General features: G+C 36.1%; 1 protein-coding gene across 1 annotated transcript; it reads left to right on the forward strand.

Moving 5' to 3' along the window:
• Positions 1–1,762: 1,762 nt before the first annotated feature.
• LOC148953641 (putative RNA methyltransferase Y17G7B.18) lies at positions 1,763–26,440 on the forward strand. The gene is made up of 5 exons (XM_089087287.1): positions 1,763–2,111; positions 8,270–8,471; positions 10,151–10,681; positions 16,129–16,347; positions 25,587–26,440. The coding sequence occupies exons 1-5, from the start codon at positions 1,771–1,773 to the stop codon at positions 26,007–26,009; spliced, it is 1,716 nt and encodes a 571-aa protein (XP_088943413.1). The 5' UTR covers positions 1,763–1,770; the 3' UTR covers positions 26,010–26,440.

Genomic DNA, 26,440 nt, shown 5'->3' on the forward strand with positions numbered 1-26,440 from the left:
TACACTGCACAGTAAAAAAAAGGGGAGGGTAAAGGCCTAGGGTCCTGCTTCTTAATTTTTACACTGCACGATAAAAAAAAGGGAGGGTAAAGGCCTAGGATCCTGCTTCTTAATTTTTACACTGCACAGTAAAAAAAGGGGGGGGGTAAAGGCCTAGGATCCTGCTTCTTAATTTTTACACTGCACAATAAAAAAAGGGAGGGTAAAGGCCTAGGATCCTGCTTCTTAATTTTTACACTGCACAATAAAAAAAGGGAGGGTAAAGGCCTAGGATCCTGCTTCTTAATTTTTACACTGCACAATAAAAAAAAGGGAGGGTGAAGGCCTAGGATCTTGCTTCTTAATTTTTACACTGCACAATAAAAAAAAGGGAGGGTAAAGGCCTAGGGTCCTGCTTCTTAATTTTTACACTGCACAATAAAAAAAGGGAGGGTAAAGGCCTAGGATCCTGCTTCTTAATTTTTACGCTGCACAGCAAAAAAAAGGAGGGAGTAAAGCCCTAGAGAAGCTGCAGAAACTGGGTGCTGGGTCACTTTTACTGTAAAATTCTAGATGATGGTGATTGGTTATCTCAGAAAGTATTTTAATTGGGTAAATGTTTTTTTGGTAAAATTCTCAACTAAGGTTAAGACAAAGATCTTTTTAAGTATCCGCCTCCACCAATTCTCCTCCTAAGAGTATTGAATTTTGATAAAGTTAGAGAAACTTTGTTATATAAGAACTTTCAGAAGTAGATATAGTATAGATAAGGCCAAAGTGTAGTATGCCAGGCTTCACACCTTTGCTAGGCTAAATATTAATTATAAGGTTTTCAAGAATTTTGAATAATGTTTAATAGGTATTACACTTTTGGCATGGTCTTGCACAAGTTACTGTTCATAGTCACTCCAGGGTCAACTTAAGAGGTTTTAATTATTTTTTTCACAAGTCTTCCATGCTGTTTTTTCTCTCTTTCTTTCTCTCTCCCTGTCCCTCACTCTCCATGTCTTTTTTCTTTTATTTTCGAAGAAACTATTATTATTAGAAGCTCCATTGCGAAAAAGTTTTTTTCAAGTCTTTCATGTTTTTTTGTCCCTCCCTCTCTCTCTCTCTTTCCCTCTCTATATTTCCCTTCCTCTCTCCCTCTATCACTGTGACTCACTCACCCTCTTTTTTGTTGTTCCTCTTTCTCCCTTCCCCTCTCTCTCTACTCCTCTCTCCCACCACTCTATCTCTTTCTTTCTTTCTCTCTTACTCACTCACCCTCTTTTTTTCTTTCTCTTTCATTTTCGAAGGAAAACTATTACTCTTAGAATCTCTTTTGAGAAGAAGTATTTTATTTTTATTTTCAAATTTAGTGAATCTGTCTGAAATAGAATTTGATTTTGATTTTATTTGTTATCTTAATAGCTGTAAGCAGTAAAAAAAGATAAACTTAACCAAAAAATTAATACTTTGCAACAGTGATAACAAACTGAACTACAGTACACAATGGCGATAATTCACGAAAATTAAGTGAGGAAGTCTGCTTTTTTTCAGTAAAAATATCCTAAAAAAGCAATTTTCATTGAAGATCTCCCCGAAAATAGTAAAATCCAGGGGAGGGGAGACAAACAAATATAGTGCACACAGTTAGACTGAAAGTTATTGGTGTAAGTTTTAATTACTCAAAGAAGACAGAAGAGCAAGAGGATATGGGAAAACAAAAGAGGACAATACTTCACAGCATTAGATACAATATTTCTTTGTTGGTAATAAAAAAAAGTTATTTTTTTAGAATTATGTAATATCATGGCGTCTGCAAGTATTGACTCTTCTCCATCATATTTTGGAGCATCGCCAAAGAGTTCTGTCGCAAATCATTGTAAATTTCAATCATCTGTAAAAGAACCATCCCAGCCATCTTACTCAAAAATTGCCAAGGATACTAAGATTAAGTTCCACATACCAGATCAACAAGTTAAAGGGAGGGCAGTAAAACATTTCCATGGAAGAAGAAAACGATGCGTTAGTACCTCTGAAGTTTATGCTGTAAAACGGAAAAAAAGTGATGGTTATATGTTGCCTACAAAGTTTTTGCTTGGAGGGAATGTTTTTGACCCACTGAACCTGCAAGGACTGGAAGATGGAAGGTAATTTTTCCAGAATGTTTTTATTTAAATTTTTAGAGTTCATTTTTAGTATTAGGGCTCCAAAATTACTTTTATGGAAATTTAAAGTTTCTAGCTTGAACATTGTAGCTGCAAATTCAATATTAAAATTTAAAGACATTTGCTTTTTATGCTCTCTATTTTTGTACTCTATTTTGTACTATTTTGTACTCTCTATTAATGTACTCTATTTTTGAGCCAGATGATTCTACTTGTAACCTACAAGCAAGGGTGCCTATTTGAGAGGTGGGGGTAGATAATAATACCTCTAGTTTGTGAAAAATGTTTTTTTTTTTATATTTTCATTAAGCAAAAAATGTTAGTCTCCTTCCATATGTTTTATGAATTGGCGCCTCTACCTACAAGAGCTGGAAGGTAGCTTACTCAGAAAATCTTTTTGTCTTCCTTTGGTTCTACTCCTGAGCCGACTTGTCATATATTTTGACGCTGGTACTGAAGAGTTGGCCTCGTGTTCAATCTCTCTTACCTGGAGGACTTGGTATGTCTAAGATATAAGTAAAATATAAGCTGAGAAGAAGTAGAAAAGAAATATCACACTAAAAACGTGATGTCTCTACTGATATAAATTAAAATATAAAACCCATAGCTTTATGGATACCTGCAACATACTGTTTTTTCAACATAGAGCTAAATCTAGGGGTAGGTAGGCTACCAGGTTTGAAACTTCTTCAGCTACAATTTATAATGGAGTTTATAATTTTTTTGAATTAATAAATGCATATTTTTTAAAGGGTAAGCTATTTGGGATAGGGCTAGCTGATATGCTATTGAGACTTAATTTTGGACCGTTGCCAAGAAATTTTTTTCAGTAAAAAGGAGATATCTTGTAATGTTCAACTCTATGAAAGTGCTTGCTGCAGAGCTAGGGTATACAGGTAGGAGATAGATGCCTTGAAACCATGCCTAGCATGGAATCAAATTGAACCCGTAATAAACTATTTAGGATGTATTGATTCATTTAAAAAAATTATCACCAGGCAACCAAAAAAATGATATAGGTCTAGGTGTCCTCTTCCATAGTGTTCATCTTCCATAAGCTCTCAGGTTAACATGCTTAGACTACGACATATAGAAGTCAAAGTTTCTCCAGTTTTTTTTTTTTTTTAATTATAATCCTCATGTGAGCAGCTCGAGTTTTCTTTGCTGCATTGGTATGATCATCTACCTCGCCTCGCTGCTTAAGCACCCATATTACTAGTTTTTTTATTTTTTATTTAAAAGGTGACGTTGGGTAATGAAAAGATTGATCAGGTGGGCAGCTTCACTTATCTTGGTAGTATTATTAGTAAAGATGGTGGGAGCAGTGAAGATGTTAAAAATAGAATAGCCAAGGCTCAGGGTGTTTTTTCACAGTTAAAAAAAGTCTGGAAGAATAGGAAGATAAGTCTGCAAACTAAGATTAGAATATTAGAAGCTACAGTGATGACAGTGGTCAAATATGGCTCTGAAGCATGGACGCTCCGAAAAGCGGATGAAGATTTGCTAGATGTTCTCCAGAGAAATTGCTTAAGGATTGTTCTGGGTACCCGGCTGACTGACCGTATTTCAAACAGTAGACTATACGAAAAATGTGGTTCAATACCGCTTTCTAGGTCTATAATGAAAGAATGGTTGAGGTGGTTAGGGCACGTTGTGTGGATTAAGGATGACAGATTGCCTAATATTGTTCTTTTCGGCCAACCATCTAGGGCTAAACGGAAAGCATGTTATCCCTATCTGGGATGGGAGGATTTCATAAAGAAAGATTTAAATGAAATGGGAACTTCGTTGGTGGCTGTAAAAAGGGAGCCTGGGAATCGATTGGGGTGGAGGGGGATCGTGCATAGCTGTGTTGGCGTCAGGCGGCTTGGTGCTGCGATGAGTTGTTAGTAGTAGTAGTAGTAGTATTTTGACCCAACCGCAAATGGCTAGAAACGCCCTGAAGAAGACACGCAAATGATGGGCAGAAGTCATCCAAAGTTGACATAGTATCCAAAGCGTGAGTTCTAATGAAGCTATAACTCATGCCCAGGACTAACCCTTCTGGAGACGACTAACGTCACTGACATTTGGTTCACTCTACGTTGGCGACACTGCTGAGCAACAGCTTTTAGTAAGCCAAGGTAGTGATTCTGCCATGATATTTTCCCTTTATGTACCTTTTCTGTTTCTCATGTGAAGGAAACCAAAGACTTTAGCTGACTAATTTTTAGGATAGATTATATGTATATTTATTTATTATTATTATCACAATGCAGAAAGTTTTTGCTTGTTGCGCAGATAATATACATTAAGAGCCTGGAAGATTTTTTCCGTATGTAGCATCAGTAAAATATTAATTTTAACCATAAAATAAAATTGAAATAATAATATACAACATTAGTGGAAATTCGCCTCTAATTAAAAAAAAACAACTTCGACAACTACGAACACGGGGAAAACAGATATGACCAAAGATGGTAAGACTCCCGAGTCTTACCAAAGTATGACCAAAGTAACATGTTCATGTTGGTAGTTCTCAGTCCATGTTCGTAGTTCCATCAGTTTACAAATTTAAAATAAGAGTGGTGCTTTCTCTTAATGATTGTTGATATTACCTAAGTTGCACACAGGTACAACCCCAAGGGGGGAGAAAATCAGGGCATTCTCGCCCTGATTTAATTCATGAAAATGTAGGGAAGGGGGTGGCGTACAGTGTGTTTTAAATTCTTGGGTGAGGGGCAATTGTTTTTTTGTTTTGTTTTATCAACGAAAAAAAAAACGTGTTTTCCATCGAAAATACCCCAAAAAAGTATTTTTCAAGATATAAGGGGGGGGGGGTGTTAAAAAAGAATCTAGAGTGGTCATTTTCTGGTTGTAAGTATGAAAGAAGCTTGTGTTTAGGCCACATTTGTCCACTACCAAAATGGTCGTTTGAACTAATGACAATGGTGAAATTTGCCCTACTTTGAAACTTACTGAAAGAAAGGATATACTATAAAGGTAAGGTTGTATCCAGGTGGGTTGGTTTGTCCCCCCTCCCCTCCCGAAATGTTTGTCTGACTCGTAAAAACGTAACAAAATGCATATAAATAAATATTTGATGCGTTTCTAAACGTTTGTTGTGTAACCCCCCTCCCCCCCCCCCAACAAAGATCCTCGATACGGCCCTGCATAAGGGATATACCAAACTCAATACTTACGTGTTATCCCGACCACACTCAACAAGTGGAGTTAGATTAATCCTAATGAAATATACCAAAATCTGATGAAAATCTAATACTTTAGTGACAAAATTATGGAAACTACAACACAGAATTATGGAAAGCAGGCCGCCCAGAACGTATTATAATAAATATATAACCTAACCATCTCTGTATATTAAATGTTTAATTAAAATATACCTGCATAGTTGTTTATCTTCGCCAGGCTAAGCTGATTATCTGACAGTGCACACAGAAGAACCGATTTTAAACAGATCAAACTTCTTGAGTGTGGTCGGGATAACACGTAAGTACCACAAATCCTTTCGTTAAAGGAAATGACAACTCTCTTCTGGGGGATGAACTAAACCTTGTATTCGTCTCCTATTGACTAACTGGAAACTAGTTGGATAAAGGTATATCCAATCGCACGTTTTACTTAAGTCGAAAAGGAAACTAATACTTTGGATGGTATCCAAATCGTACGTATTATATCTAAAAATCTAAGGTGTTCTGAAATAACATATGACCAATGAAAAAAACCAGTCGCAAAGTATCCAACTAAGGTTGGAAATATGTTGAAATGACGTGTTACTTTTGCAGGGAGGTGAAAAGTTCTTTCGTCACCGGAGAAGTTATCTACTAAGTGTTCCAAATCAATATAACAGTTCTGAACCAAAAAGAGACCTAGAGGAATGGCCAGGGGTAATAGCTGTCCTTCCCCTGAAAAGACCAAAAATTTACAAAACCGCAAAAAAAAAATTGTGCTGTTCTGGCAAATACTTTTTTCGCCCCCCCCCTGGAGGGGGTTCTGCCTGAAATATAGTGTTCTTAGCAACTACAAACGCCAGAGTACTAACTGGTTATTTTTTAGGCGAGCCAAAAAATTGTTTTGTCTCCTGACAATTAATCTTCTACTAGTTTGGTAACCAAAACAGTGCTTTTTGAAAACGGTATTCGCGAGGGGGGGGGGGTATGATCACTTTCTTCCCTTAGGGGACAAAAAAAAATAATATTTCGAGGAACAAACCGGTAGTATTAATCAAGCAAAGCCCCCACCCCCCGGCCTTGGAATATTTTTTTTAGCTAGCCTGCAATCTAGAAATAATTAAACAGTTAACCTTGCTAATGTGTGAAATATCATCTTACATATGAAGGACATTTTGGTTTCATAAAGATTATATTCTTCTACAAAGTAAACTTGCAGTCTTTTCATAGTCGAATAAAATTACGTATTCAAATCTGATAAACATACCCTCCCCCCTCCCAATGTTTGTCCGAATCGAAAAAACGTAACAAAAATGAATATAAAATTTTTTTTATGCATTAGAGCTTTTTTTTTACATGCTACCAAAAGTGATCCAAAAACTGAATACATCACTTTTTTAGTTTTTTTTTTTTTCAACTATAATGTAAAATATTTCCGGATTTATGGCAGTCCTGTATATTTGGCTCTCATTGTTGGGTTTCTAAATTGGCTTGGGAAAACTGTAGGGAATTTTTTTTCTAATACTTAGTTGAAGATTTTGATCACTGTTGCCTTAAATATTTTGCCAGAACTTTCTGCTAGGTCACTAGCAGCTCCTTCACGTGTACACAGTATGATCACTACTTACGATATATATGGATTTACGCGTGCTAGAATTATCAGTGTGAACTATTGGGAACTAAAAGTTTATTAAAAACTTGAAATAATATTTTAAGTTTGTTTGTCACATTTTTACATTTGAATATAAAATGATAAGTTTAAGATATATAAACACAAATGCGGCATCAAGTAGTACTTTACTAATGCGGCATCAACACAAAACATCAACACAATCAACATCAACATCAACGGCATCAACATCAACACAAATAAACATCAACACAACACAAAATAAAGACAAATGCGGCATCAAGTAGTACTTCACTGGGATTAGACCCAAAATGCCTTCTGTAAGACTTTAAGGTCAGAGCTACCACTTAAAATAGTTTACCGAAGAATTTAGTTTTTTTGTTTTTTTTAATATGACTCCTTCGTTAATTATGCGAACACTTAGTGGAGATTATTCCAAAGATTTGTCTATTATTTTTGATAAAGATTACTTATTTTTACAGTAAATAATGATGAAAATAAATACCTTTATTTCATATGGATCAACTGAAGCATTTCCCAAGGTATTGTGTCTTCTTGACATGTTTCTTAAGTTTGCGTGTTTTTTTTTCACCTACTGGAAGCACAGATTATGCTTTAAGTAAGGTTTTTAAAATCTTCCAGCCAGCTGTTGTGTCGCCACTGCGCAACGAGCCACCGCTTGTCGCCACGGCATGACTACCAGTGATGAGCTGCCATTGAGTCGCCACTACACGATGACTAGCAAATGACAGCAAGACAGCGTACAATCTCCATTAATTTGTAATAGTTTCCAAGTTTTAAATCTGAAAACTAAAAAGTTTAGGTGCATATCATCAAAATTTATGCGCTCGGGGCGTCTACATTAACGCGTTGTGGTCAAAAGTGAAAAATAATTTCTACGTTGTGGGTTATTTTAGGTCCGATTACGGCCCGAAATTTTGAGGGGGAGGGGGTCTAATAGAAGGGAAATACCCATGTTGTCAAAATATCGTGTATCATTCATAAGGTGAGAGAAATAACAAAAAATAGATGGCATCTAAAATTTGTTTTGTGTATTCTACCCTACTCCATACAGAGTGTCAGTAATTGATTGATTTCTATTGCTTCTAAACCTTAGTTTTGCTATGTTTCAATAATCAACTAGGAGATTTGAAACACCTAAGTAGCTTAACTGAATATATTCCTTAACTATCAAAAAAATGTCGCGAACTATTTTTAGAAAATCATCACTTAGGTTCTTAAAGAAAAAGAAGGGTCTTCATTAATGTTACATAAAACTTCTGGCAACTTGCAGCAGCATTGCATGAGCAGAAAAGAAGAAAACAAATTTCGTTTTTTAGACTAAGTGCTCAGGTAACTCCAGATTCAAGCCCATTTGCTACTCCTGCCCACCACAAAGAAGTTGAAGTTTACATACCTGCTAATGTACATGATCCTTTGAACTTGAACCCCTTGCTTGAACAAGAAGAGGAAGTAACTGCATCATATGGACGACTTCGAAGTCACTCGGATGGTGCCGCTACATTACCAGCCTTAACTGCGGTGAGTTTCAAATTATAACTAGGGTAGCTTCAAGGCCGAATCCAGAAGGGGGTTAGGGGGTTTGATTGTCTTTACAAGTTGGACAAAATTTCGGGGGGTGGGACAAACTGAGAAATGTATAAAATAATTATTTTATTTTCCCTCGTAGATTAGTTTGCTTCCCTTGCTGTAATATGGGGTTAAGAAATAAGTTTTTATTGTCGTAATACTTGAGTTTTGCAATGCTTAAAATTATTACTTCTTCGTCTTTTATATTTCATAAATCCCGTTAGACAACTTAAATGTAAGAGAATATTTGCTTTATTGTGTTTCTTTCTGCTTTCCATAAATACTCAACCCTTTTTTATGTTAGTGCAGGCCGTTTTGAAATTTTTGTCCTACTTGTAAAGATGTAACAGCTGAAACTAATTGAAAGGAGTTATTAAGTCAAACAAACGAAGGGAAAAGCGCTAATCAAGTTACCAGTAGAAAAAATAATTCCTTAAAACAGATGTAGTTGTGACAATCAATTTATTTTTACTATTTCAAAACGTCATGAATGTTCGCCTCTATTCTTTTAAATTCTATTTCATTCAAAAGTGTGGAAAATTTAAAGCCAAACAACTTCTATACTATACTTGTATACTTCTAAACTTCTATAAGTCCAGTTAACAGTTTTTGAAGCAGTCGGCTTATCTTTCAGTAAGTTGTAAATGTCACTCAAGTTGTTTTGGGTATTTTCGGTCCAGTGTTTGAAAGTGGTTGAGCCCTCACCTGTGCTTGTGCCAAATATCTGAAACTAGTCTTTGACTCATGGAAGCTAAAACTGGCTGCAGCAATTCAAACAACATTATGTTAAGAAGCATAAATCACAGAAATGGACAAAATGAGAAATGTATTTCGCGTTGGCTCCCGCGGTGTCAAGTCATGAAAATGTAGAGGAGAGGATTAAAATGTATTTGTCTTAATCCAGGGGGACAATTTTTTTTTCCGTAAAAATAGCCTACCAAAATGAGGCATTTTTTTCAAAATCTGGGGGAACAACAGCTCCTCTATGCTACCTCTGCCTCCCTTTCCTCTTCCTTCCCTAATTGACGCCTCTGGTTTGTTCCGGATATTATACGGAAAAATATGCGTATCAAAGGTTCTAATTCCCAACATTTCTAAGAGTGAGAAAGGAGAAACAAATAGAAAATGAAACAAAACTTTTTCGTATGCTGACCAATGGTCTGCGTTGTGCCGGTACTGATATCCTGATTCGATGCCTTCGGTCGGGAATTCAATGGGTTGTTGGGGACAAATCATTGGACGCTTCCTTTGAAGAGAAGCGTCGGTTCGATTTCTAGAAACATTCGATATATTAAGAACTATATAAAATAGGAGAAAAGGGGACTGACGAATCGATTAATTAAATTTCTAATTGAATTTATTTAAAAAAAAGAAAAAACAGAAATATATAAATATTTAACAAAATCCACAGTATTTTACGTACAAAAACAACAAACGGTTGCTTATTTAAAATCTTTGAAGCACAAGCAAAGTTTTGCAAACGTTATCACCATTACCGTATCTTGAATTGTGCATGATAAACTGAAAGTGAGAATAATTGTAAATTCCGTTGTTATATGTTGACTTTTCGAGATTTTAGAAATATGGATGTATTTTGACTTGCAAGTTCAGTTTTTTGTCTTTGTTTTTAGGCTGTCTTTGATTCCACAAAGAAAGTTCCCCTGAACAGTGTTAAATTGTTACCCAGTGAGGAGCAGAAGGAAGGAGAGAATGAATTCCACCAAGCCGGAACCGCTCGAGATGAAATCGTAAGCCCTGTCGTCCCACAACTAAGTGTTACAAGTGCTAGTACCACTATTAGACAGAAGAAAAAAGTTTTCTTATATGGAAACTATAATCGATATTATGGTTATCGGAATCCGAATCAAGAGCAGGATCCTCGACTTAAAGTCTTCAAAACGGAAGACTTCGAAAACAAAACAGTTTTAGATATTGGTTGCAATATTGGACATGTTACATGGTGTATTGCACGGGACTTTCGCCCAAGGCAGGTGACAGGCATTGATATTGACCAGGAGTTGATTGGGATTGCTCGGAAAAATGCCAAGTATTATGCAAAACATTTGAATTTCAAAAAGATTGAAAATCTTTATGGCCGTACAAGAAGGAAGGAAAAAATTGAGACTGACAAAGTATTTCCCTATAACATTACATTCGCATCTGTAAGTCTTTGCTGTTCTCCCTCCCTCTCTCTCTCTCTCTCTCTCTTTCTTTCTCTCATCTTCATCATCATCATCATCATCAAAGCCATCGTAAGTAAACTGATTAAAAATGTGGAATGGAGATGGAAGTTCAACCTCTGATCAAATGTGAGAGGCTTTCTAGTGAAAGTGCATTAAATTATTTTTTTTTAAATTTAATTGATGATCCATTTTGTTGCTGCTGTATTGACGTTTCCATAACCTGATATAAGCTTACGTACCATAAAATTCTATGTAAAGCTCGAGATACTTGGGGCTGCCTACGTTAGGGACAATATATATTGCGTAAGATTACATAACGTAACATAAGTTGTTAAGTTATATCTGAAGACTTAATGATACCTTGTGTAATCTTATGGAACAAATCTTGTCTGTAAGATAGGCAGCTCTAAGTAGATTTGAGGTGTACTTGGAATTTTATGTAACGCTATGCAAAATTCAGCATAGTAGAAACAAAATAAGGCCTATGGACGATTAATTAGTAAGTTTTGACAATAAATTAGCAAACTTTTCTTTGAAAAAAAAGTGAACACCTGTCCAAAATAAAAAACATTAACTCCATAATAATTTTGGTATATGTTTTCTAAAACATTAAAATTTTAAAGTTACATTTTACTTAGGTGTGAAGAAATGTATGAGCGCCAAAACTGATTTCATAAATTTTTGACTACCTATCAGCTGCATAAATTGCTATCAGGTGGGTGAGTTAGCTGCCCCCTGCTTCTCCCTCCACAACTTCTCCCTCAGATTCTCGTTTGCCATCTACAACAGTTCAAAGCATTAACAATTTTTATAGTTATTTTTGTGATTAAGATTTTTAATATAATTTTTTATCTTGTATACGTTACAAATGTAGCCTATACAATTCAAATTGCCTATCGCTACAATTTGGCTTAATTCTACTTTTTTGGGGTTTTTGCGAGTTCAGTATTTTTGGCTATTTATTGCAAAATGAGTTGCTTCCCTCCAGGATTATTAATTTTTTATTATAATTATTATATATACACCTACTGAAGCTACGAACAAGGTAAAAAATTTATCCTCTTTTTCTGTGGTAACGAAAAGTCAAAATCAGAACATGGTAAACGGCTATCAAATCATGGTAATGGTAATCATGGAACATGGTACTATCAAATCATAAGTCGTTAACTCCATAGTCTTGTTTTCTTGGATTTCTGCGAGTTAGAAAGGAGAAACAAATAGAAAATAAAACAAAATTTTTCGTTTTATTAATAGAACAAAACTTTTGGTCTGCGTTGCGCCGGATCTCAAACCTTTAAAGTTCAGAATGGTATTTATAAACTCAAGTGCAAAACATCAAATGAGCAGGTAGATTCAAGGATTCCCACTTGAGTTTTTCACAGGGGGGAAGTAAACTAAAACAGTTTTCTGAGAGGGGTGGAAGTTTGAAAATAAACGACTTCTTTTTACCACAAAATCTGTTAATTTTTCCTATATGCTAAAAAATTTGGCGCTTGTAAATATTCGCTCTTCCACGGAGAAGTACTTCCCTTGTGTAATTGTCCTTAGGTAGATTTAATCGATATCATTCTATAAATTTGTATTGGCTCAACTTTCCTACTCAGAAACAAGGAATCAATTCAGTGCCTCTGTTTCTACATCTGCGTATAACTCTCTGCTGCACCGAGCTGCTTGTGGTCAACAAAGCTGCCTGCGTTCCATCTGCCCGCGTTACTACTGCTACTACTACTATTGCTAGCACCCCACTGCATCACCAAGCTGCCTGAGGCCAACATAGCTACGCACGCTCCTCCTTCATCCTAATCTATTCAAACCTTCACTCTTTACCTCCTTTGTATGAAATTTCAAGTCGCTTTAAATCCATCCTTATGACCTCATCCCAAGGCCTTAACCAGAGGTGGGGGGGGTATGGTTGTTTTAACCCCCATAACAAATAAACAAATTTTGTATGCTTTCTTTTTAGTTTTTTTTTTGTGCAACCCCCCCCCCCCCCGAAAAAAATCTTTGAGTGAAACCCCCTCCAAAAAAATCCTGGGTACGGCCTTGCCTCATCCCGCCCCATTTGGGAACGACCTGCTTTTCTTTTGACACTAGATAGAGTGCCCGAAAGCTGAATACTTAAAATGAGAATTGGACTTACTTTCGGTTGATGTTAGAGACTTGTACAGCTAACGTTATAGTTTTATTCCCACATTTCGAAAATCAATAGGTTTGAAAAAATAGTTACATTTATTTTTGAAAATCCGTTAAATATTCTAAAACATGTAATCACACTTCAGTGGAAAAGCGGAAATTAGGGAATTGGTGTCCCCCTTCTTTTTTTCAATTTAATTTGTCTTGTTTTCAATTTTCTGTATCTTCGATAAGCTAATTTCTGCTTGTTTTGATTTCGTAATTGTTCTTTATTCTTGTTTGAACAATTTATTTGTTTATTGTTGTCCAAAATAGTTGGCAAACATTCATGCCTTAAAAACAAACACAAAGCTGGACGACTTGTTTCTCAAGTTTTTTTCTTTCTTGATATGGTTCATAAATTTTCAGAGATAGTATGCAATGCGCTTGCGTTTGCCAAATATCGCCTCTTAAATTAGTATTGCATAGTAATTCGGTCATTCACTTTCTTTTCACATTTTTTTACTTTTTGGCAATCCTTTTATTAAGTAATTAAAGGCTTGTTTTTTCCTGTAAAGATTTTGTCACGAGAAGTATTGTAGTTGTAAGCTTGGAGGTGCTTTTATTTTTTAGCTATAATTTATATTATATGTTTTGCTGCCGTAGATATGTTTTCTTTTCTTCGCTGAAACAAAATGTCAGAATTCATCTGTGATTAGCGAGGGTTATCGATTTTCGGAAATCAAGTATACCAGGTGGCCGAGTGCCAAGCGTGCCAAAAATGGGACAAGGGCGGCGGAACTGGGCAAGCCATTGTAGGGACTGTGCCAAGCGTGGCGAAGCTGTGCCACAAGTGTGGAACTGTGCAGCGTACGAGGCGCTCTGGGAAGTTCACCAGGTGGTGTAAAGTGGGTGACTTCTTCGTTATTAGTAAATTTTGAGCTTAGTTTCATTAATTAATTTTGAGTAAGCCAAAAATCATCGTATGGGTACATACGGGTACACATCTAAATCATTCGCAAAAACACGAAAAGGGTTTATTTGTTGACCTTCTCTCCTATAGTTTTTTGGGGGAGTGGCTCTTCAAAGCCATTCCAATCTGAGATATCCTCCATATTAGGTCCGGCCCGTTGGGGATTATAGAGTTGTTTTTTTTCCTGTAGGGAAGGGAAGGTTAAAACACAGATAAGAGTGTTTTGACAACTTCTAACTGTAAGACAGTTCCTTTTGACCAATCGCAGGTGGTAGGAATCGTCTCTATGGCGCGCAAAAAATCCTAACAGGGGGAGGGTCGGTGGTGGTGAATTCCGATTTATTAAGTTTAACAAAGTCAAATATAGTGGGAGAAATGGAAGATACGCACCAAGAACATATACAGGAACACAAAGAAATGAATTTGTTGGCCAGTTTTATTTTTTGGGAGGAGGAGGGCATCACACCTGTCTTGGGTAGAGAGATTCCCTAATAGGTGTAGACTGGCCTGCCCTTTTAGGGAATCCAGATTTTTCACTTGCAAGGGGTTACTCATTGAGCAGTGTATTTTTGACCTTATTTCAGGAGGAGGGGGGTCTTTCAGATTAATCCTAGGAGGCATGAATCAGTTCAATGGTGCGCAAGTCCTTCACAACTGTATTATGTTGATCCATCATACGGACCTCTGACAGTATTCAGGCCATTTGAAAGCAATGCAGTGGTTTCGATAACGAATTAGGGAATTTAGATCACAGTGGAATGAATTAAGCAAGGACCAAAAAACAATAAGACAAGGAAAAGGAAAGATAATACACAACTATGTATTGATATATAATTATTTTATAATATATTTAAAATTATATATATTACATAACATGACATAGCTGTAAATATTTTTACTAGACCGACAAATATCTTATATCGGTAAAATTGTATTATTTTCTAAGTGGCTTATTTTGTGTTGGTGTTTTGACGCCAAGACAATTTGATGGGCGCCTAAGACAGTTTTGTGTTGGCGTCTGATGACCAGCTATTAGTAGAGACTCCTCACTGCGATTTTGTATTGCGTATCATCTCTGACCAAGTTGTCTTATTACTGTTTTTCATATTACCAAGTTTAACCTGTGACCATTGCGTTGTGACCACAGACAAAAAGTATACAATACAGATGTCAATCTGAGCAATTTTTGAGTAACCGATAAATTTGGTGCTTGTCTTCGTCTTTCTTCAGTTCCTTCAAAAAAATTTCCATGGATGCCACCTGCTCTCAATAAGCAAGCTTATTGAGAACATTTGAACTTCAAAAAACATATTCAAGGAATTTGAACATGACTTATGAAACACTACAAAATTGTCTTGTGATTGCTTATCAGTTTTGAACATAACATAATTTAATAAAATTTGTTTAATAAACATGAACTGATTGCTTTAATAAATTGATATTTCAACAAACAGGGAATCACTGTCTTCCAAAATACACCACCATCATCATGAATGGTTTCTATTACCTGACACCCTTTTTTAGCATTATCCATGGTTCACACTGCTGCGTCCTCACGGGAAAACGGACGTGTTTGCGTCCGTTTTTCATCCATTTTTCGCAGCAACTTCATGTGCCATGGCGGTCCGAAAGCTGTGTCAAAATATTTCTACAGAGCTGTTGAAAAATGCTTGCGTTATTTGATTTAAAACTGAGAGACAATCAGAGGGAAACGAAAATTGAGAACAGGAATTATATTATTAATTAGACATAGCTAGCCTAGTCTAATGCAGGCTAGTCTTTTGAATGTCCTTTCTTGGCTTCTAGACCATGATTTGGCCTGTTCCTATACTTTTTCAATATCTCTTGCTAGTTCTAACGCCTCAACAACCTCAATGAACCATCCTTGTATGAACATTTTATGCGATTTTTCTGCGTCCATGCACCGTTTTGCCTGAAAAAAACTTGCATGAGTGTGAACCTTGAGTTACAGAATATGCTTGTTGGTCATGTGTATTATTTACTTTTTTTTGTGGTTGTGATTTATGGGGTCCACCTGTATTTTGGCGATGAAGGATCTAACTGACTCTTCAAGCAGAGAACATATTTAAAAATATACAAGGAACATATTTAAAAAAAAAGTTAGCAGCACAAATTACTGCTGTGATTTACTCGACGTTAGTCTTCATCTTGGTTCGCTCCTCTCCCTCTAGGAAGCCAAAAATATTCAAAAGTATTAATTTTGTGTAACTTGGAGGGGGGCTGAGCTATTCAGCAAATTTTCTTTAGTTATGTTGAAGAAGCTGTTGAGTTTCTATATTAGTAAAAGTATATTCTATTCTAAATAGTCTATTAATTTCAGAGCAATTACGTCGTGGCGTCTGATCATCTGCTATCATTAGAGAGTCCTCAGTACGACACCATATTGTGTTTGAGTGTGACCAAGTGGGTTCACCTGAATTGGGGCGATGAAGGAGTTAAGCGACTCTTTAAACGGGCATTCAAACAGTTAAAACCCGGAGGGAAATTGTATTTGGAGCCTCAAGACTGGCGATCTTACAAAAGCAAAAAAAAGTTAGATGTAAGTTCCCTTCTTTTTCTTTTTTTTTATTTTTGTTTGCTTATTTTTGAAGTTTCGAAGTATATTTAGTATGAACTGTTGCTTGAAGTCGCTGAATTAGTTTGAATTTTGAATTTTTAACTATGCGGTTATCTGTAAATAACTAATGATGCTGCTAATAACTCGTCTATGTGGCCAACACAGCTGAGCAACTTCTCTACCCTAGCTACTACCCTAACTACTCTTTCCTAGGTCCTACTCTACTGGCAGCCCCACTCTTTACCCCAGAAAAAGAGCGAGAGTTTGAAGAGGAGGCAGCACCCCTGATATTTGGAATAATTTCTGTTAGTTTTAAGTTTTAGTGTCGTTCTTTACTTTTATTTCAGAAAAATTGTTTTTATTTAGTTTGATTTTTGTTCGTTTTTCATAGTATATCCAGGGTTACTCTAATTGCTTGGAGGTCTACCCTCAAACTCCTCTCTTTAAGTCAAAATTTAATTTTTGTATATCAATGCTTTGAGAGAAAAGAGCTCGTTTAGCGCATTTGCTTTTCAAAATTAAGTATGAGTATCCAAATTAGACTGTAAAAATATATATTCATTCCTGTATATTCTTACACTTTGTAAGAAAAAGCAAGAATTTCATATTTTGCAGATAGTACCTTTAGTTCTCTCACATATGTTGAATTTCATTGCATAGATTCAATGAAGATGGCACCCCATTTTGTGGGGTTTATTTGCGGCTTCCAAATTTATGCAAATTTTCATGTGCAAATACCTTAAGTTTTTAAGTTGGAGTAAAGTTTTATACTAATACATTTTGTATATTTAGAATCAGCATAAATAATAAATTATATTGCTGCATATTTCGTAGTCGAAACTGTTTTATGTTTCAGATTTCTATTGATAAGGGTTGTCCTTTACTTACAATTTTTTGCTATGGGCGTTATGATGCCACGGGTGACTTTAAATTTAATGAATCTTATATATTTGGAATCACCATAAAAAATACAATTGCTTAAGTGTATATATTGTTTTCAAAACTCTTTTTCTTTAGTTTTGGTCACTATTAGCGCTAGTTGCATCTTACTTATAGTTCTTTGCCAGCTACTGTCTAATATAAAAAAGAATAAATATAAAACCCGATATTTACGTTTAAGCGTCGACTGAAACGAAGTTTATGGTGTCACATACATCCTAGTATTGGTAAGTTTCCAGACTATGCTCATGAGTCCCCTCCCCCTCTCCATTTTTGTACTGGTAAGAATATGAGTGCAATCTTGTATGTTACCAAAAAAATATTTTTCTGAAATACGAAGGGTGTTATAACCCTTCAGCCCCCCGTAGGATTCAGGATTAGTTCAATATAGGGAGATTAGAGATTAAATCATACCTTCACCCCCTCCCTTAGAGTCTTTTCCATATTTATCTCAAGGTTCATGGAGAATTAGACAATTTGGGCATTAAAATGCACTCTTTGAGGCATCTGGCATCCCTCCCCTTGCACAATGACGGACTGCTCCTCCTATATAATTGTTAATGGGTAATTAGGCATTATTGTGTTTAATTTTAAGAAGCGTATATTAAATCAACTTAGTTAAATGAAGTTCTAAAGTAAATGTGCATATTAACCATTGATCTTGGATGGACTACTTGACTTTTTAGAAACGTGTGCACTTACTTCCCCTGAAAATGGGATGCTCAATATATAGTATTTTGATACTTTTAAATTGATTGGCTCTCTCAGAATTGTCAATCGATAGTTATTTGAACCTCTTTGGGGCAAAATCGTAGTTTGATGCCGTAAAATGACGGAAAACGCCATTTTACCGTGACAAAATCTTTTAATTACTTAAAAATGACCCTAGAGCTTTTAATTTCCGTTCAAATGAGCCCTCTCATGATTTTATAGGACTATTTGTTCGATACCGTCATACACATGACCATGACCCCTTTTTCGGGGATTTCTCTTCTCCCCCTTTTTGAAAATATGCGATTTTTCTAAGGCTTGTTGTTTTTGATGGATAACTTTAAACTTATCAAATTTTATATATTTGAAATCTGCTTCAAAAGCCAATTCTTTTGATGTAGTAAATAAATGAAAACTAATTTTTTCAACTGAAAGTAAGGAGCAACATTAAAACTTAAAACGAACAAAATTATGAGTGCGGTCGCCCTCTCCTGAATACCTCGCTCTTTGGGCTAAAGTTTTTTTTTCAATTATTTAAGAATGACTCTTGAATTAAAAAGGCCGTTTAACTAGGATAATAAGCTCTTTTTAAAGCTCTAAAATAAACTTTAGCTTATAGAGCGAGGTATTGAGGAGAGGGCGACCCCCCATAAGTAATCATTTCTGTTGGTTTTTAGTTTAATTTTGCCCCTTGCTTTCTGTGTAAAGAACTTGTTTCTTTTTCAATTTCTGATCGTTTTTTAGATAGTGCTGAGAAATCCGGCTCCCCTTCCATGGAAAATCACATTCTTTAGGAAAAATTCCTCCGTGGAGGACAAGTTCCCCAAGTCCAGAAGGATTGTTACATTAACCCCGCCCATGACATTATGACATTTTGTAACAGCATTTTATAATGATCATATTATCTAGTATTAAATAACTCTATTTACCAATTTGATACTCTCTTATGAGAGACAATGATTGCAAAATCTAATTTCATCATTAGACTGTGCGCCCGAATCATCTAGATGAGGGGCTTTTTACTATCTTGGAAAGCATTTAAGTAAACTAGGCCTAGTATAAGTTGAAACCTTTCGAGAATTAATTCGAGGCCCAAAATATACCCTGAGATAATGTTATTGAGTTATGATCTCTAGGCTTAGGTTATTTCTTATTTTTAGGCCTTAAAATTACATAGAAGACATGTCTATAGGCCCAGCTACCTAAATTTTGGGAAAAATGCTTTTGTCTGCCTTAATGTTAGGTTTTTAGTTATACATAATTCCCATAACCTCACCAGGGTTTTAAAGGTATAGAGGCTTTTTCTGGAATGGATCCAGAGTCTTAATGATCTCCTGAGAAGATACTTTGAAACACCTACCTCTATTTCATATTGTTCTTTGATGACCTTTAGCAATCTTTGGGTTATAAAAGTGAAACCTTATAAAATGAATTTTCTGCTCAGATGAGACACAAGAAAAGTGTTTTGCACCCCATAGCTTTGTTCAATCCCAATTTATTAGGTGTTAAAGATCTGTAAAGTTATTTCTTAAATTTGGGAAAGGACCCTTGATATGGTATAAAATTTTACTGAAATAAAATAACATTTTCAAAAACTAAAGCTAATAAAAAGGAGATTGAAAACCCAAAATTAAGGTTAAATGTTTTTTGTCAGAATTTGGATAGGTCATGTATGAAATCTTCTAAGCAATAGAAATCAGAAAAGCATAGACATAGTAGCTTGTGGATACCTTCCTACAGTGTATTTTTGTCCCTGGATTCATTCCTTAAATTTTCATTTTCCTAACTGGACTACTTTAAAAGATACCAAGTAGTCCCTAAACTAGAAATTGGTCCCTAAAGTCCCTAAACATGAAATAAAGATTCTAATGGTACCGTACTAATTTTTTGTTTGGAATGTTTCCTTCAGAAGTCCTCAACCACTACATAGTTATCCAAGGCTACCTTGGATACAGTTTTTTATAGGACAGAAATCAGATAGGAAAATAGAAATGCATCATCAGGCATTTACTTCAATGCTCTTTGTCATTGGCACCCACAAAATGAATTTTAGGGGGGAGCTTACCTGGTCTAATTAGCACTTCCAATGCTGTATATTAGAAATCAAAAAACAAAAATATCATAGGCAGCGCAATAGCGCTGCCTAAGTAAAGAACGATGTTGACACAATGTATTTTTTTATTTTTTTTTCATACCAGGGCACTTCGTATCGAAGGAGTTGTCGTAGAAACTTCGAAAAGGGCTCATTGGATTGGAAATTGGAATGGCCAGTGCCCTTTTTAATAGTCAAAAGTGATTGGAAGGCAACTAGCCCCCCCCCCCCCACGCCCATCATTCCCCCAAACACATCCAATCAAAATTTGGAGATATCCATTTTGTTCAGCGTAGCTGATTTCCAGGATAGAAAATATGTTTTTGAGGAGAACACTCCCCCACAGCCCTCAGGCCAAGTGTTGTAAGTTATGCCCTGGTTGAGTTATATATAAGGTTTATATAGAAGGCGTTGTCGTAGAAACTTCAAAAAGTGCTCATTCGATTGGAAATTCAAAGGGCTAGTGCCTTCTTTAATAGTCGCAAGTGATTGAAGGGTAACTACCCCCCCTCTCACGCCCACCTTTTCCCCAAACACATTTATTCAATATTTGGAGATAGCCATCTTATTCAACGTAGTTTTAAGTTCTGGAAATTAGGTCTTTGAGGATGCATCTCTCTACAGCCCTCAGGGCAAGGGTTGTCAGTTATGCTCTGGGGGCATATAAGGTTTTATAGAACGCGTTGTCTTAGAAACTCTGCTCATGATTGAAATCTGTCTCTCTCTCTCTCTCTCTCTCTCTCTCTCTCTCTCTCTCTCTCTCTCTCTCTCTCTCTCTCTCTCTCTCTCTCTCTCTCTCTCTCTCTCTCTCTCTCTCTCTCTCTCTCTCTCTCTCTCTCTCTCTCTCTCTCTCTCTCTCTCTCTCTCTCTCTCTCTCTCTCTCTCTCTCTCTCTCTCTCTCTCTCTCTCTCTCTCTCTCTCTCTCTCTCTCTCTCTCTCTCTCTCTCTCTCTCTCTCTCTCTCTCTCTCTCTCTCTCTCTCTCTCTCTCTCTCTCTCTCTCTCTCTCTCTCTCTCTCTCTCTCTCTCTCTCTCTCTCTCTCTCTCTCTCTCTCTCTCTCTCTCTCTCTCTCTCTCTCTCTCTCTCTCTCTCTCTCTCTCTCTCTCTCTCTCTCTCTCTCTCTCTCTCTCTCTCTCTCTCTCTCTCTCTCTCTCTCTCTCTCTCTCTCTCTCTCTGTGTCTTTCTGTTTTTCTTTTTCTCTATCTTTCTCTATCTGTATATCTGTCTGTGTCTCTCTCGCTCTTTGTCTGTTTCTATCTCTCTCTATATGTGTCTCTCTCTGTTTCTTTGTATCTGTCCCTTTCTCTCTGTCTCTCTCTCTCTCTCTCTGTCTCTCTCTCTCTCTCTCTCTCTCTCTCTCTCTCTCTCTCTCTCTCTCTCTCTCTCTCTCTCTCTCTCTCTCTCTCTCTCTCTCTCTCTCTCTCTCTCTCTCTCTCTCTCTCTCTCTCTCTCTCTCTCTCTCTCTCTCTCTCTCTCTCTCTCTCTCTCTCTCTCTCTCTCTCTCTCTCTCTCTCTCTCTCTCTCTCTCTCTCTCTCTTTCTCTCTCTCATCTCCATCATCCATCATCATCAAAGTCATCGTAAGGAAGCTGATTAAAAATGTGGAATGGAGATGGAAGTTCAACCTCTGATCAAATGTGAGAGGCTTTCTAGTAAAAGTGCATTAAATTATTTTTTTTTAAAAGTTTAATTGATGATTCATTTTGTTGCTGCTGCATTGACTTTTCCATGACCTGATATAAGCTTACGTACCATAAAACTCTATGTAGAGCTTGATCTACTTGGGACTGCCTACGTTAGGTACAATATATATTGCGTAGGATTACATAACGTAGCATAAGTTGTTAAGTTTATATCTGAAGACTTAACGATACCTTATGTAATCTTATGGAGCAAATCCTGTCTGTAAGATAGGCAGCTCCAAATAGATTTGAGCTGTACATGGAATTTTAGGTAACGTTATACAAAATTCAGCATAGTAGAAACAAAATAAGGTACGGACGATTAATTAGTAAATTTTGACAATAAACTAGCAAACTTTTCTTTGAAAAAAAAAGTGAACACCTGTCCAAAATAAAAAAAATATTAACTCCATAAAAATTTTGGTATATGTTTTCTAAAACATTAAAATTTTAAAGTGACATTTTACTTAGGTGTGTAGAAATGTATGAGCGCCAAAACTGATTTTCATAAGTTTTTGACTACCTATCAGCGGCATAAATTGCTATCAGGTGGGTGAGTTAGCTGCCCCCTTCTTCTCCCTCCACAACTTTTCCCCCAGATTCTCGTTTGCCTTCTACAACAGTTCAAAGCACAAACAATTTTTATAGTTATTTTTGTGAATATGATTTTTAATATAATTTTTATCTTGCATGCGTGACAAATGTATACAATCCAAATTGCCTATCACTACAATTCGGCTTAATTCTACTTTGTATTCTACTTTGATAGACAATCAAACAAAATACCCTCAGTATTTGCATCAGACTGATGGCAATAAAGGCATCAAGGAGATTAATTTAGCCAGTAACTAAAATTGACATTAATTAAAAGAAAATATCCGGGTTTCAGTCAGCTATAAATCATGGACAAGTCCCGAGACTATAAATAAATATGCATCCGTGAACTTTTTTTCTGGAAAAGAAAACAACAAAAATCCGTATTTTTGTAGATAGGAGCTTGAAACCTCTACAAAACGGTATTCTGATATGCTGAATTTGATAGTGTGATTTTCATCGAGATTATTCCCTTTTTCGGGGATTTCTCTTCTCCCCCTTTTTGAAAATATGCGATTTTTCTAAGCCTTGTAGTTTTTGATGGATAACTTTAAACTTATCAAATCTTATATATTTGAAACACTAGATTTGAAATACTTTGTCCGTGTGGACAGGGGTTTGAGTCCTTGGATCGCTGGTTATTTGATTTGAAATCGGGGTCAGTGGCATTACTCTCTAAGCTCAGCCACAGTCAACCCAGCTCTAAAATGGCTACATGGAGAAATCTTGGGAAGGTAAACAGGAAAGGTGTGTGAAAGCACAGGTTGGCTGTGCTTTCAGATAGACCAAGCCGATGAAAAAAGGGTTTACCAAAGAGATTGAGCAAGAATGTTTTGCCAAAAGTATTGCAAAGCAAAACACTCTTGCTCAATCTCTTTGGTAAATAATTTTTTCATCGGCTTGGTCTTTCATTCAGTGTCCGTTCGCATCTTGTCGAGTAAACTCCAAAAGGTTAGATTTTTGTTGTTTTTTTCTTTTTTTGTTTTTCTTTTTTGTTTAGCACTGAGGACGACTTGGCGAAGGTCCTTGTCGAAATATTTGCTTGTTCTTCATCTTCATGTTTTGCCACTGGCTGACAAAATCCTCGTTTTCTCACCCTTTTTTTTATTTTATTTTTCATTTATTATTTCCTTTCCTCTCTTAGCTTCATTATGTTTCTAAGTTATGCCCCGGGGGTATGCAATGTTTTTATAAAAGGGTGGTCTTGTGAACTTTAGAAGAGGCTCATTTGATTGGAAATGTATAGTTCTAGTTCCGTTTTAAGAGTCAAGCATGATGGAGGGAAAATTGCCCCCCCCCTCCCTGACATCCTCTTTTCCCAAAACACATTCAATCAAAATTTCAAGATACATATTTTTTAACTAATAGTCCAAAGAGCATATAACAACGTCTTCAGTAATCAAATATAAGGATATTTAGGCAGACGTTGAACTCGATCAAAACAAACTATGAGCATGTGGACTTTCGAAAAGGTGACAAAGTAATATCTCAAGAACAACTTATATTATTAAGTTAGACCTTAAGTGTAAGTTGTAGGGGATTTTGAACTAGCCAGAAGGCACTATGTGTATACTTTCAATACTACCACTACAGTTACTGTAACTAATGACGCTAAGAATAATAAGGTGAAATTTCTAGGAAGCGTTTAGGGGGAGTTTCAAATAAACGAAAAACTGTATGCATGCAGGTTTTATCAGGATTAAAAATTGTTGAAAAAGTTTCTCCCAACATATAAATAGCAAGCCAAACTGTGCATTCTTATAGAAAAAAAACGAAAACAAATAAAATATTAATAGAAAACTAACATTAGGAGGGCTGACAACCCCAATGCCTTCTAAAGAACAGGACGCAATTTCCGCTTTACTGAAAACAAAATAGGTTTTAAATGTTTTCACTTTCTTTTACTTAGATAAATAAAAAATTTAAGACTTTAAGGAATAAATATCAGTATGTGTATGTTAAACTGACAATCCATGGTCATTTTTTTTTTCAGAAAAGCCTAAATTATGTTCTGGTCTTGAGAAGGCATGGGGTTTTGCTCGTTTTGAGTTTGACTTGGCTATTTATTCTAATTTCTGTTCGTTTTTAGTTTCATTTATTTACTGATAGTGATTTATGGAGTTTTAGGCTTTGAAGATTATTTGACTTTATTTCTGCCCATTTTTGGCATTATAGAGCTCATTACTTTTCTTTGAAAACCTGTTTCGTGGAAAAAGCTTTTAAAATTAATACAAATATAAGGTCGCGTCATTCAGAAGGGGGGAGCTGAAGCCTCCTCCTGCCCCCCCCCTTATGGGTGCCCATGCTCTGTTGATGGCATTGTTGACAATAACAAACGGATCACATTAAAACCCAGCACACGCGATCTGTGCATAAGTTCGTGTAATCTCCATATAATAAGCCCATATTTCTGTGCGCAGAGAAGGGGGATAGAAGGGATCTCTCCATCTGAGATTGATAGGACAACCCCCTCCCCCTTGGAAAGTCTGAAAAATATTGTGATAAAATTTAACTTCACCATTTTAATCCCCCACACCAAAGGAAAAGCCTATGGCCCGTCACCCAACTCCTCCCCTCCTCCACTTATATCGGTCTGTTTTACGGATCCAATTGATTTTCTTGGTCGACATTTTGCTGTCCCGGACAAAATATGGTGAATGAGCTCAGAGGGCATGTTTTTCTTACTGAGCTGCATTAGAGCCTAAGTTGGCTCTAATTGAACAATGAAATACTGCCAAGTTGCCAAAAATCGCTTGCGAAATTGTACAGAAGTGGCTAATTAGGATGTTTCCATTGCGTCTAATCCATTTTAAAGAACTGTTTGTGAGTAAAGGGCGCGCACAGTAAAGTGTGTAGTGGGTCACATACGAAAGAAGTGCATTTATGGGCTATTAACTTAGTCTATTCCCGAATAGGCTGAGAAGAAGTCGTAACAAAGGATTTAAGGGAAATTTAAAATTCTTGGGAGATTTAAAAGGGAAACTTTAAATAGATTGGGATGGAGGAGGAGGGTGTGCAGCTGTGTTAGCCTCGGGATGTTTGTTGCTGCAGCGAATTGTTAGTAGAAGAAGTAGTAGTATCTTAGATTTTTTTATTTTTTTTTTATAGAGAGACAGGGCATTTTGGACTAGTTTCAGAGGAGTCCTATACTCTCTGTTAGTGCATGCACGTTTGTGTGTCTTCTTCAGTTTTTTTTTCTTTTCAGCCTAAGATAACGAGTAATTTTGAGTCTATTCAACTGAGGCCGCATATGTTTCCTGATTATTTGAAAAAAGAAGTTGGTTTTAGTCACTTTGAAATCATCCAGGTACCTGAGCACAAATCCCTCGGTTTCCAACGGCCTATCTACGTGTATCACAAAACTAATCCTGCTGACCATATCACCAAAGGTGTTAAATCTTTCCATAGACAATCAATAATTGATGGAATACAAGATAAAGATAATCTGAATATTAAAATTGATGAAAACAATGATGTTACTCTCGAGAACAATGAAGTTGTCCATGACCAACCATCTGTTGAAGAAATACGAGACAAAGACGATTTGAATATTAAAATTGTTGACAATAATGATGATGTTACTATTGAAAACGGAAAAGGTTTGCGTTGTGTTAAAGTAGCAGACTAAGTACTTGGATGTATGGAAAACGATTCAATAGTGGATGTTGAAGAATTGAACGTAACATAATTTGGTGTGAAGACAGTTATCTATTGAAGGCCATTGTGGTTTCGGGGTTGCTATGCGTTTTTTTTTTATGCAAAATTGGTTCTATCAATTCATACCGCAGAGAAATGTGACGGATAATATTAAATTTCATTTTTGTTTTTTTACTGTCGTCTGGTGGGATAAATTCTAAAAAATTTGTTGTATGTGTTTATGCTTTTAAATATGTAGAATGTCATTGAATATAGATAAGCCTAGAGTTAGACTAAAACACTTCTTCAAAAATGATTTATCATTGATTGGTCAATTGTCTTTCTTCTTAATCTTTATTATAGTTTTTTTTTTTTTTTTTTTTTTTTTTGTAACATACAAAGCTAAAGACCAATCATGACATT

Source organism: Artemia sp. Qi Xiang Cuo, chromosome 3 (genome assembly GCF_049724085.1).
Source record: "Artemia sp. Qi Xiang Cuo chromosome 3, ASM4972408v1, whole genome shotgun sequence".
Lineage (NCBI taxonomy): Eukaryota > Metazoa > Arthropoda > Branchiopoda > Anostraca > Artemiidae > Artemia > Artemia sp. Qi Xiang Cuo.